At 46.1% G+C, this 13,717-nt stretch overlaps 1 protein-coding gene across 3 annotated transcripts in view; it reads left to right on the top strand.

Annotated features, from left to right (window-relative positions):
* The window catches only part of ZFP64 (ZFP64 zinc finger protein), an 86,921-nt gene that overhangs the window by 13,141 nt on the left and 60,063 nt on the right, over positions 1-13,717 (top strand). For all 3 annotated transcript variants that reach the window (XM_080813357.1, XM_080813355.1, XM_080813356.1), the window contains exons 3-5: positions 3,582-3,743; positions 4,573-4,635; positions 8,211-8,462. In XM_080813357.1, coding sequence (XP_080669483.1) covers positions 3,582-3,743; positions 4,573-4,635; positions 8,211-8,462 — 477 coding nt within the window. The remainder of the gene's footprint in view (positions 1-3,581; positions 3,744-4,572; positions 4,636-8,210; positions 8,463-13,717) is intronic.

Genomic DNA, 13,717 nt, shown 5'->3' on the forward strand with positions numbered 1-13,717 from the left:
AGGAGTGCGACTCCAACACCCGATCCCACCCGAACCCCTAAAGGGCCTGAGGCAGCCCCCCCGGTGACCAGGGCCACTTGAAGCCTTTCCCTGGGGTATCTGTAGGCTCTGCTGTTCCCAGGGCATCCTGGAACAAAGCCAGGTGTGGGGGACCGATGGGAGAAGATGGCCCTCTGTAAAGCCAGCCAAGAGGCTCCAGCAAGACCTGGTGACCAGCTGCCCCAAGGCCCCCTTGTTGGCTGTTGATTTCTAGCCGCCTGCCACAGAAACCATTAATAATTACTTGCTTCCACATGCCGAAATGTCACCTTCTCCCTGCGGCCTTCGTGCGTCACCCTACTTAATATTGCATCCAGCACTCCCTGTGCCCCTTCTCGGCTTTATTTCTCTCCATAGTCATTAGCTCTGTATCTATAGTAGCTATATAGTGTGTGTTTAAATCATTTATTGCCTGCACCACGCCCCACTAGTGTCAGCTCCACAAACAGAGGGATCGTTGTCCCTTTGGCTCACTGGTGTGTTTCCAGTGCCTAGAACAGTGCCTGGCACACAGTAGGTACTTCGTCAGTATTTGCTGGATAAGTCCGTGAATAATGACGACAGCAACCAACAGTGTTACGTGTTTTTTTTAATCTGCACAACAGCCCTAAGAGAGAGGGATAGAAATTGTCCTCCATCCCCCAGGTGAAGAAAGTGAGGCTCAGAGAGGTTACATAGGGATGCCTGAGTGGCTCAGTCGTTTGGGCATCTGACTCTCGGTTTTGGCTCAGGGTCTCAGAGTTGTGAGATCAAGCCCTGAGTTGGGCTCTGTGCACAGTCCAAAATCTACTTAAGATTCTCTCTCTCTCTCTCTCTAAAATAAATAAATAACTCTTTCAAAAAGAGAGAGGTTAGGTACCTGGCCTACGGTCACACACCCAGTAAGTGGCCAGACCTGGACTCATACCAGTTAGAAGATGAATTTTAACACATCAGACACGGAGGTGCGCGCCAGAGTCAGTGAGATTGCTGTCAACCAAGAGTCAATCACCAGGGGAAAAGAAAGAAAGAAAGACAGCTTTGGGAGCCCGTGAACAAACCTGAACCTCGTTGAACACATTCTGTCACTTTGTCAAAGCGGGGTGCATTTTTTGGAACTCCACGTATCAAGCTCCATCGATGAAACACCTTCTAAGACTTTGGGCGAGGATTCTGGTTACAGATGAGCAGTAACCGTGTTCCTAGAAGCGCTTGCAGACGGTAGCAGGGGTCCACAGTAGTGGTTGTTGGAGGAACAGCTGCAGTTCTTGAAAAGCAACAACTGGGAAAGAGGGACTCCCTCCACTAGACAGAGTCGGGTTAAGTTTCACGGCGAGGTACGTGGAGGAGAACCGTGTACGTCGGGGGTTCTCAAACTTGACCACAAACTTGACCGGAGCAGCCTGGGTGGCGTGTGAGAACAGAGGTTGCTGGGCTGGGTCCACCCCGGAGAATCCCATTCAGCGCGCTGGGGTGGGGCCTGAGGATCTGTCTTTGTAGCGGGTTCCTCCGTAGGTCCCAGGATGCTCGCTGGGAACCCCACTTTGAGAAAGGAGCAGAGCAACAGCCAAACCCCACAGCGTGGATGAAACATTTCAGCAAGAGGCAGGTGTGGTTGACTCAGGCATCCAAGGGACTTGGCGTGAAGACAGAACATCCATTTGTCAGAATCTTCCAGCCAACTTTTAAGCAAAAGCCACTTAACTTCCCCGTGCACGTTGCAATTGAAACCCTGAAGCCATTTACTCGAATAGCAAATGCTAGTAGACCAGGTGCTCTTGGACCCCCATCAGTGATGCTGTCATTGCCTGAGGCACTCGAGAGGGGTAGATAAGGAAACAGGGTTTCCTGGCGGATGCCCAGAGAAAATGAGCATAATTCATTCCATAAATACACAATGTTTAAGGAATTTCATCAAATAAAAAATAAGGAATATAAAAGCATTGCTTCGTAATAATCAGCAGCTTTTAAATTTGTTGCACTTCAAATAACAACGCATCTGACAATCTGTAAGATCTAATATTCAAAGGAAGATGGTGTTTGTTTTAAGAGAAAATGTAACTAGCACCACCAGCCTGTTAGTGGATATTACTGCTGGAGGCAAAGCCAAAATAGGTCATGATGTTAGGCCTGCGCCAATTTCAGTAAGGATATTCTGTAAATACAGTGGCAGAAATGCCGAAAGTGGTGCCTCGGGAACTGAAGTTTGGGAAACCGAATATCCAGTGACTTTCAAAGTCATCGTTAAGGCCTCTCAGCCTGACAAACTCACCCAACGAACAGAACCCCACTAATCAGGTTGACTCCCCCTGTGAAACCAGATCTGCATGGGACAAATTATGTGTAGTAAAGGATGAAAATATTTCTAAACCCCAAACCATAAATTTAGTTATTAGCAAAGTAGTCACGAAAATTTTATAAGCAGAAAAAGAAGTTTGAGACTGCCTATTTTATCTTCTATAATGATAAATGTAAAGATAAAAATGGTAAAGATGTTTGGCCTTTGTTTTTGACCCCCTGAAAATTTCAGTAAGAATATACCTGGGGCGGGGCGCCTGGGTGGCTCAGTGGGTTAAAGCCTCTGCCTTTGGCTCAGGTCATGATCCCAGGGTCCTGCAATCGAGCCCCGCATCGGGCTCTCTGCTTTGCAGGGAGCCTGCCTCCCCCTCTCTCTCTGCCTGCCTCTCTGCCTACTTGTGATCTCTGTCTGTCAAATAAATAAAATCTTTAAAAAAAAAAAAAAAAAAGAATATACCTGGGGCACCTGGGTGGCTCAGGTGGTCAGGCATCTGCCTGTGGCTCAGGTCGTGATCTTCGAGTCCTGGAATCAAGCCCCACATCAGGCTCCTGGTTCACCCAGGAGTCAGCTTCTGCCTGTGCCTCTCCCCCTATTCATGCTCTCTCCCTCTCTCTTTTTCTCCCTGTCTCTTTCCCTAATGAATAAATAAAATATTTAAAAGAAAAAACACAAGAATTTCTTTTAGGAATATTTGTGTTTTTAGAGATTACTTGTAGTTTGGGCCACAATTCCTTTGATCAGTTTCTTTCCCGCTGTTTGTTAGGATTTTTTGATAAAGCTCATGAACACCAAATGCATTTGGCTGGAGCTAGTAGACAGCTTGCCTGGTGTAGATGACAGGGACATTTCTTGTTTATTTACTATGTCTAGATTTAGTAAGTCTGGATAGTTTCAGAGCTCTGGCTCAACATCAGATTTTCTTTTCTCCCTTATGGTTACTGAATGGCTGCCACAGATCCAGGCATCACATCCTCCTTCCAGGAAAGACAGGAAATGGGCAACCAGGACAGCAAGAATAAGTTTTTCCTCAACTGCCTCGCTTTTTTTTTTTTTTAAATTAAGGAGAGAATCTTTTTCCAGAAGCCCCCCAACAGATGTTCTCTGGTGTCTCACTGACTAAAACAGGGTTACAGGATTACCCTGAAGCAGCAAAGGAGACTGGGGAAGCGATTTAGCCTGTTCGTTCTCTAGAAAGGAAGATAGGCAAAGGGAATAGCTGTTGGGTGTTCATCTTATGAAAACTAATAATCATCTCATCTTTTAGTTTCAGCTCCAGAATTCGTTTTTGAACATGGCTATCAAACTTATCTGCCCACGGAAAGCAATGAAAACCAGACAGCCACTGTCATCTCTCTCCCTGCCAAGTCCCGTGCCAAAAAGCCCACAGCACCACCTGCTCAGAAAAGGCTTAACTGTTGCTATCCAGGTAAAAGCGGCATTGGGACTAGAGGATGTGACACGTGACAGATCTCGGGGCTCTAACTCGTGAATTCCCGACAACTGGATATAGACATGCTCTAAACTGTTTGGCCTAAAAATCAGAGCCCCCGCCCCACCCCCCCGCATTTACATCATCACATATGACCTATCTCGCTGTCTCTGGTCACCATGCACTTGGACTCTAAGATTTTTTATAGGGGCGCCTGGGTGACTCAGTTGGTTAAGCATCTGCCTTAGGCTCGGGTCATGATCCGGGGGTCCTGGGATTGAGCCCCTCACCGGGCTCCCTGCTCAGTGGGGAGTCTGCTTCTCCCTCTCTGCCTGCCACTCCCCTGCTTGTGCTCTTCCTCCCTCTCTCTCTGTCAAATAAATAAATAAAATCTTTAAAAAAAAAAAAGGCTTTTTACAAACATGGGACAAACAAAAACATTTTCCCATCATTTGGGATCCGGTTCACGATCACACGTTACTTTGAATTTTCCTGTCTCTTCGGCTTCCTTGAATCCTAAATTTTTGTCTTCCACGACCTAGATATTTTTGCCAAGTACAGGCCAGTTATTTTGTAAAGTGTTTCTCAGTTTGGGTTTGTCTGTTACTTCCTCACAATGAGACTTAGGCCCTGCAGTGTGGGCAGGAAGCACAGATGTGATGTCTGTCCTTCTGAGAGCCTCGAATCAGGAAGCACGTGATACCCCGTTGTCCCGCTCACTGTGGGGTTTACTCCTGTCGCTTGGTTAAGGACATTTCTGCCAGGGTTCTCCACCCTTAGGTTACTATGTTTCCCTTTATAATGAATCTTTTCTTGCCTTTTTAAGGTTGCCAGTTCAAGACTGCCTATGGCATGAAGGACATGGAGCGTCATTTAAAAATTCACACTGGTAAGTGGCATTTCTGTGACGTGTATGCCCGGAGCTTCTGCTCTGCGCTAGGAGCCGGGGATCCGGACAAGTCAGACATGTGACAGGCCATGGAACCTCGCTGGTTGTCACAGGAGTACACACACAAATTCAATAAAGATAAGATGCTATTTCCGTACACGATTTTGGCAGAAAGTATATAAAACAATAAAATCCAGTGCTGGGACAGATAGGAGCAAACTTAGCTAGTAGAGGTGTGAACGGCTCCAACCATTTTGACAATTTGCCAGAATTAATTAAAATTTAAATGTGCGTATTCTTATTTTGAAGTGATGGTCTTGTGAATGTGTGTATGTGTCATAATTGATAAAGGAAGAAGGGGAGGAAGAGTCCATTTTTTTAATGTATTTTTACTTTATCGCTGGATACAGAGAGTGTGTGTGTGTGTGTGTGTGTGTGTGATTTTTGCCATTTTGAAGGTAAAATTTAACAAATATTTTCTGTAAAAGGTGAAGGAAAGGGGTGCCTGGGTGGTTCTAGGCTTCTGCCTTCAGCTCAGGTCATGATCCCAGGGTCCTGGGATTGAGTCCCCTGCCGGGTTCCCTGCTGAGCAGGGAGTCTGCTACTCTCTCTCTCCCTCTGTCTTTCCCCGCCTGCTCCTGCACTCTCTCAAATAAATAAATAAAATCTTTAAAAAGAAATAAATAATAAAAGGAAAGGGAAAGATTGACGGTATGCCTGAATGGCTCAGTTGGTGGAATGTGTGACTCTTAATCTTGGGGTCATGGGTTCAAGCCCTATATGGGGTGTAGAGATTACTTAAAAATAAGAAAGAAAGAAAAAACAGTAAAAGGAGGGGAAAAGATTGATGCATGGAAAAGAAAAATGTACTTACTTCTGGTGACTTTAATTTTCTTTAATATATTATGGTTATGTCTCCCAGATTTTTTGAATGGAGAAGAAACTGCATTTAGACTATTTTTAACAAAGCATTGGATACTCATAATTCAAATGAGAGAGTGTGAATGTAGAGAGTATAAATGTGTATAAGGGAGGCATCCACTGACATTTGGCTGCGGTGTCACTAATTGCCCAAAGTCGGCCTCACCTTTGAAGATGAAATCTCAAGCTATGATTTCTGAAATTTGTTGGCCGTGGCTAGTGATGGCCTGGCCACGCTGGGGTCCCCATCCCATTCTAACCAACCTCACGGTGTCACGTCCTTTGGATTTATTCTGATTATCAGAATATTAAGTTTCAAGTGTTGGTAAGCATTCTCGATGTCGCAAAGAAAGAATCTCTCCGTAAGGGTTGGTGGTGAATCCCATCAGTCGAGTGAAGCATAGCACATACATCCTTGCCAGAGTAGAGCGTGGTCATTGTTCACGAGGTCCAGGAAACACTCGAGATGCGTAAGTGAAGCAGTGACCTTAAGTCCGTTTCTGCACATCTTCGGGAAGCACCTTATACATGCCGGTAGCCCAGCTTAGGTCCTGGGATGGTTTCTGCGTGACAGCAGCAACTCCAATAACGTCTTCCAGCTGGAGAGTTGACGAGGTGTCTTTACCTTTGTTACTTTCCGAGAGGAGGGTGTGGCCAGGAGCCGCCCTAGCGGGCTGGTCGGAAATCATCCTTCTGCTCCCGCATCTGGTGGCTGCCCAGTGTGACACGTATACAGCCTGGCGACTACAGGAGCTAATCAGCCGCTGACCATCATTGAGAAATTCTTGTTCGTGGATTTTTAAATTTGACTACTAACATTTTTTTATTAATAAAATTAGAATCTTTCAGGCACCTGGGTGGCTCAGTGGATTAAAGCCTCTGCCTTTGGCTCAGGTCATGATCCCAGGGTCCTGGGATCGAGCCCCACATCGGGCTCTCTAATCAGCGAGAAGCCTGTTTCCTCCTCTCTCTCTCTCTCTCTCTCTCTCTGCCTGCCTCTCTGCCTACTTGTGATCTCTATCTGTCAAATAAATAAATAAAATCTTTAAAAAAAAAAAAGTTAGAATCTTTCATACACTTTGAGGTATATTCTTAAATCCCAGACATTTGCTCTCTGACGGTAGTGATCAGCTTTGGCTGACCGTTCATTTTAGCACTTGGCTATTTGGGAGTTAGCCAAAAGACGTATTTAATGTGTAAAGTAAAAAGGGAAAATCCTGACTCAGAGCCCACTTCCTTATTCGGTATAAGCCCAAAGTCACAGTCTTAGTAGACTACTGTGTCTCATTCTAGAAGACCAATCTTCACCCTAAAAATACACCGAATCTACTTTTTCCATCTCTTATTAAGTTAATATTATATATACCATCCCTGCAAATTGCTGTTAATATTGGTCATCTTTCTACATCAGTAATACATGTCGGCTTCATTCTTTTCGGTGGCCAGGTAGGACACTGGTTCAATAATTGATGGTACCTCCATCCAGTGAAGTCCTTCCACTTTACACATCATGTTGCAGAGATGTAATGATGTGACAAGACAATCGGGATTATTTAATGTGCAAGGAAAGAGTCAATGGGGAGGCCTTGTTGCATTTGGACTCAGAAAAGCAAGATCGTTGTGGGTTCTAATCCCAGTGCTTAAGAGGATGGAGGAAAATCACACACAAATAATTAGAGAGATACCTATGAAAAAATCAGCAGTCATTCATGGGTATTGGGTATGTTAGTGAGTATAGATGAAGCTGCCATGACAGAGAGAGCCCCACCCCAGCTCCCACGCCGTAGGGCTTTATGTCTCTCTCACGTAACTGTCCGGAGCTAAGCAGGAGGTCTAGAGCACGTAGGCGGCTCTGTCGCACGAGATCGGCCAGGACTTACGTTGCTTCTGCGTCATTAAAGCACATCACGTCACGGGATCAGCCGTCTGCAGGCAAGCTGCCTTCACCTGCCCGATCACCCCGTGTCTTGAAAACGGCTGGGAAGGGCGGAAAGAGGAAAGTAAAAGGCAAGCAGTGTCCCTTTGCAGAAGGGACGCGTTGACCCTCTCTGCCCTTTCATTGACAAGGACCGCGCTGCAGCATGATTCCCGGCTGCGGGCCGGGCTGGGGAAGGTAGCCAGGAGCTGCTCAGCCCCGAGCTCCCTGGAAACTTAGAGTGTTTGAGCTTTAGGGTGTATCTGTGGAAAAAAAGGAAAAGGAGAGAACAGAAGGAGACAATGAACAGTTCCTTATTCTCCTTAGTTCTACTTCAGACATTTGAGTCACCTATTTTTAATTGATAAGGAATTCATATGCAGGAAACACCAAGAAATGGCAAGAGGCCAAAAAGAAGAAACTGCCCCCCACAAGATGTTAGCTCTTGGCAAATTTTTCTTTCTAGCTTTTGAAGTTACCTGAATATCCTTCAGTGACCGCGTACTCCTCTCACCATAAAGCTCAATCGCATGTGGGGCGACAGGCTGGGTGTCCACTGACCTTGGCTGGGGATCGGCTGCCTGTGGGTTAGCTGTCTGTCCACTTGCCTTAGCTGGGGTGGTCCGGCTCTGCTCCACAGGCCTCTCATCCTCCTTTTGGACCAGAGTGGGGGGGAGGGGGGTCAGCCTTTTTCTTCTTCCGTGTTGTTTTCTGATGCCTTCTGTGTGTGTGTTTGAAGGAGACAAGCCCCACAAGTGTGAGGTCTGTGGAAAGTGCTTCAGCCGGAAAGACAAGCTGAAGACCCACATGCGGTGTCACACGGGCGTGAAGCCCTACAAGTGTAAGACGTGTGACTACGCTGCGGCCGACAGCAGCAGCCTCAACAAACACCTGCGGATCCACTCGGACGAGCGGCCCTTCAAGTGCCAGATCTGCCCCTACGCCAGCCGCAACTCCAGCCAGCTCACCGTCCACCTGCGATCCCACACAGGTAGGTCCCTCCTGCTGCTCGCACGCTGGGCTCCTCACCGCCGGCTGCTGAAAAGCACCTTAAAGCACTGAGGCACCATCTCAGTACACGAACGGGGGACGTCTGCTCGTTGCACGGTTCGCGGGTTCGCTTTGCGTCCACCCGGAAGAGCCTTTCTCGATGAGGGAAAAAAAACATTGAGCTTATAACCTCATCTCTATCTTTATGCCGCTCTATAACTTATTCACTAGTTAAGCATTCAGTGAGAAGGTGAGCTCCATGAAATCGTGAGAGGAATGTCAACAACGCATTTTTTAATAAATTTCCGCATAGTGTCTGCATTCCGGTCATTTTTGAGGTATACTCAGATGAGTTCAGCCTGGGGCAACTTTGTGGGAAAACACAGCAGGGGAGGCCACTTAACGAGTCATTGACGTTTCCTTCTGGCAAGTGTATTGGTTAGCTCTGGATACGGTGGTGCTGTGTAACAACCACTACAAAACCTCAGTGGCAGATTATAATCGATTATTGCTCACATACTTCTGGTCTAGCCAGTTGGCCAGATACTCTGTTGGTCTTGACTGGGCTCAATCACATGTGGGGCGAAAAGCTGGGTGTCCACTGACCTTGGTTGGGTATCGGCTGCCTGTGGGTTAGCTGTCTGTCCACTTGCCTTAGCTGGGGTGGTCCGGCTCTGCTCCACCTGCCTCTCATCCTCCTTTTGGACCAGTGGGCTACCCGAGGCTTGTCCTTCTCGTGACAGTGGCAGGGGTACAAGCAAGCACATCCAGTGGAGAGGCCCATTTCCAGTGTCTGGTTGCATCCCCTTGGCTGAAGCAGGCTATGTGGTGGGGCCGGACATCAGGGATGGGACTGGGCTCACCTACCGTGGGAAGTCACCACGAGGTTACAGGGCAAAAGCCAGAGATAGGAGGGAGGGTAAAGAATTGGGAACATTTTTGCAAACCACCACAGTCCACCATGCTGTCACACACAACTCGGACAGGTGGATGTAATCACGCCTTCCTAAGACCCACGTAAGTCACACCCTGTCACAGGATCAGGCTCAAACACCAGGATCCCTTGATCTCCACTGGTTCTGGGTATGGCTTCTCTTGACCTAGAGTTCCTTTGAAGGAAAAAGACAAGTCGTCTGTTCCTCCCTTCCTGATGTCTGGTGGTGACACAGAGCCAGGGTAATTCCAGTAATCCCGCTGTCCGGAAAGGGAAGAATGGGAGGCATTTGGCAGTCCCAGCTCCACAGATTTCCAGAATCCCTCTGGGCACACGTCCCCTGGTTCCCGACTCTGCCCGTCGAAGCATCTTCCCATCAGCTGCCTGAGCCACTTCCGAAAAGTTGTGGAAGAAGTACCTTTGCGAAACTTTCTCAGCCTGCTTCCTGCCTACCAAAAGTAGGGCTCTTTTTAGTCAACGGGGATGACGGGTTTGCTGGTAGAGCCACATGCAAAATTTTGTGAGTTTCCTGTGTGTCTGTGTGCCGAAAGCCACGCCCACGATTCTCTCAGAAACTCTCCTTCCTTCTGAAACCCACTGCGGGCACTTTGGCAGATAACCTTCTGTGACTGAATCCCTTGACGTTCCTAGGAATCCTTGTCCAGCTGGAGAAGCTACCTGGCGACAACTTAATTCTTTTGGAGACTTTCATGAAGAACTTGACATTCACACCCCTCATTTCTCATTTGGTCTTACCCCTGAGATCACATCCCTGGATATGACCTCTGTCCCCCGGCTTCTGTCTTACGTTGAAAACCCTTTGCTGGTTGGTGGTGGGAAATGTCACCTAACCCAGCACGTCTTTGGTTTGCTCTATTCTCTCTAAATTCCATTGAGAAAAATGGCCAGTTCGTGTATGAGTTTGTCTCTTCCTTATAGGACCTCATCACATGCCACTCAAAGGCTCTTTGACTATTCTGCCCAGAATTAGTCTCTTTGATCAAGTCCCAGATTCAACAGGTGTGTTATAATCTCTATCTTCTAACTTAACTGCAGATGACAGTTGGACTAAATGTTTGCCATTAAATAGTGCACCTGCCACTTCTTTGGTCTTTTCTTGCCACCCGGTCCCAAAGCCGATGCCGCATATTTTAATTTTCTGTTATGGCAGCACTCTTGTTTCTAGATACCAATCTCTGTATTAGCTCTCTGTTGTCACACTAATGCAGCGTAACAAATTCTCCCACAAAACCTCAGTGGACCCGACGGCATGCCTTTTCTGTCGGCGTTCGGGGGATCCGCTGGGGGTCACCTTGGCAGTTCTGATCTTGGCTGGACTCACACATCTGGGAATCTGCTGGCTGTGAGCCGTCTATCCACTGGGCTCGCCTGCGGGAATCCAGTGCTGCTCCACATTTCTGTCACCCTCCTCCTGGGACCAGCACGCTAAGCCAGCCTTGATCATCTCATGGCAATGGCTGACAGAGGAGGAAGCGAGCAAAGCCCAGTGTTCAAGCCCATCTCAAGCCATTACTTGGATCAAGTCTACTGAAAATACCATCAGCCAGATCCAGTCACGTGATTGTCAAGGCTCATGGCAGGTCATCCTGCCCCTGTCCGGAGACCATGCATAATTGCACATGTGGCAGAGGACATGGCTACAGGGAGGGAGGAGAGATGGTGAGATTTGAGAACATCTTTGTAATCTGCAAAAGCAAGTTAAGACATAGACATCACCGATGGCCAACTGATTTTCTCCAGAAGTCTCCCCCACCTATGTTAGAAGGGCTGAAGCACTCATTTATCCAAGTGGTTCTGAATCATTTTGACTTACAAGGATAGACTTAACCATTGATAGTAGCACCTTCAAGTTGGTCTAGAAAAGGTGAATTTTCAAAAATTTAAACGTGTGCTTATGCGATGTCTCCGTGGACTGTTCATTTCCCTCTTAGGAATCCGTGGCACTTAGAAAATTTTACAAATCATAAAATTAATAGGATTTTGCTTTGATTCTTTCATTGCTTAGATTTTCATCATCAGTGGTTTTCATAGCAAGCTAAACTCAAGAAAGATCTGTCAGCTTACATATATCAGTTGCTTATTCATTCAACAACATTCATTAAGTCCCCACACGGTACTAGACACTGTAAGGATCACGTGGAGGGCAGGAACAGATGTAGTCATTAGCTTTGGAGAGCTCATGGTCCCAGGGAACTATTACTGACCGGTATGCCTCAGTTAAGAAATCTGTGATTTGAAAAATAAAGAAAAAAAAAGATGACAAAGGGATTTGAAACCTTTGCTTTCATATCAAAAAGTGTTGTTAACTCTGCAACTCAGCTGTGAGATTTGGTTATCCGGTGTTTCTGGGTTCCACTTCTGCTGATGGCTTAAAAGAAAAAAAAGGTAAAAAGATTGTCACTAATTTGGGCAGGGATGTAATGGGAAAACCTAGTAGGATATCCTGGAGCAGGGATTCCTCCTTCCACAGACTCCTCCACTCAGGGATCCATGAATAGACTTTAGATGGTCCATGAACTTGGATGGGAAAAAAATTACATCTTCATTTTCACTAGCCTATATTGAAATTGGGCGTGTCCTTCCATTAGGAAAATTGGCAGCTGATCTAAGAATAGTGCATATGAACTTGCCGCCAGCAGAAGTCACAGATCTTTTCATAACAGTTGTTAGAGATCGATCAATATATCATTTATGCTCTTTTCTAGTTAGAAATATTATAGTTACAGATCCTCCACTAGATCTTATTTAACACATTCATAAAGCACACCGAGGGGCACGAGGCTGCCTCAGTTAGTGGGTGGAGCATCCAACTCTTGATCTTGTGATCGTAAGTTCAAGCCCCATGTTGGGTGTAGAGATTACTTTAAAAAAAAAAAAAAGAAAAGACTTTAATAAAGCACACACATTGTTATACCATGAATTTTTTCTTTGAATTTTCTATATAATTCTTTCATTAGACTTGGTTTCTTTTGCACTCTTCATTGATTTTTATTTTAGTTTGCTTTTTGTATTTAATCATTATTCTAAGAAAGGGTCCATGGGCTTCTCTAAACTGCCAAAAAGGAGTTGCTGGCATCAAAGAGGTTAAGAAAAAGATTCCAAGGCCAAGAGTCAGCAAACTTTCTGTAAAAGGCCAAATAGCAAAGGGTTTGGCCTTTGCAAGCCATACAGTCTCTGTCACAATTGCTCACCTCCACCTTTGTAGCACAAAGCAAACATAAGCAACATGTGAACAAATGGGTGTGGCTAGATTCCAATAAAACTTTATTTATAAAACAACAGGCAGTGGGCCACATGTGGCCCACAGGCTATAGCTTACCATTCCTGGTTCTAGAACTTCCTGTGCATGATCTCGGTGGTCTTTAGTCATACAAAGCATGGTTCAAGTTTGAGCTTCTCAGTCTTCTAGAAGCTTGTCAGATTTGCTCCCTGCCTTACTTGCATTTATTAAGCAGCTTATGGTGATGTTTTAGACCTTATGCCAAAGAGCCAGAACAGGAGCCCATCTTTGAGCTTATGGCCTAAGAAAGCAAACATCAATCAGTCACTTGCACAATAATTACCCGGCATCTAAGAATACCATTTTTGGAGCCAGCCTGGGTTGGAAGGAATCCAAGCCCTGCTACGTACTACTGGGTGACCGTGAACAAGTTAATGTAGTCTCTCTAGGCCTCATTTGTACAGTAGTGTTAAGAATAATACCGACAATAGGGGCGCCTGGGTGGCTCAGTGGGTTCAAGCCTCTGCCTTCGGCTCAGGTCATGATCCCAGGGTCCTGGGATCGAGCCCCGCATCCGGCTCTCTGCTCGGCAGGGAGCCTGCTTCCCCCTCTCTCTCTGCCTGCCTCTCTGCCTACTTGCGATCTCTGTCTGTCAAACAAATAAATAAAATCTTGAAAAAAAAATTTTTTTAATTAAAAAAAAAAAGAAGAATACCGATAATCATACCCATCTCGTGGGGATATTGGGATCATCAAATGAGACCACTCTTGTGACGTGCTCAGCAGAGCGCCTACCATCTTGGAAACAACTGAAGAATGTTAGCTGCTACTTTGTTTGCTTCAGCAATACTGGAATGGGCGGGGTCACCCATTTGCTTGAACTCTCAGTGCCTTAGGTGATTCGGATTTGTCATTCATTGAGGAAACAAATTTGGAGTGTCCTGTGCATTCAGATGTTTGCAATTTCACTTTCTCTGCTCATCTTTCAGCGACCATGAATTAAAAAAAAAAAAAAAAAATCAAGCAGCTGGATTTCGTAACTTCACAAGTAAAGAACGCAGCTGGCAATGTGGGATAAATA

Source organism: Martes martes (genome assembly GCF_963455335.1).
Source record: "Martes martes genome assembly, chromosome: 9".
NCBI lineage: Eukaryota > Metazoa > Chordata > Mammalia > Carnivora > Mustelidae > Martes > Martes martes.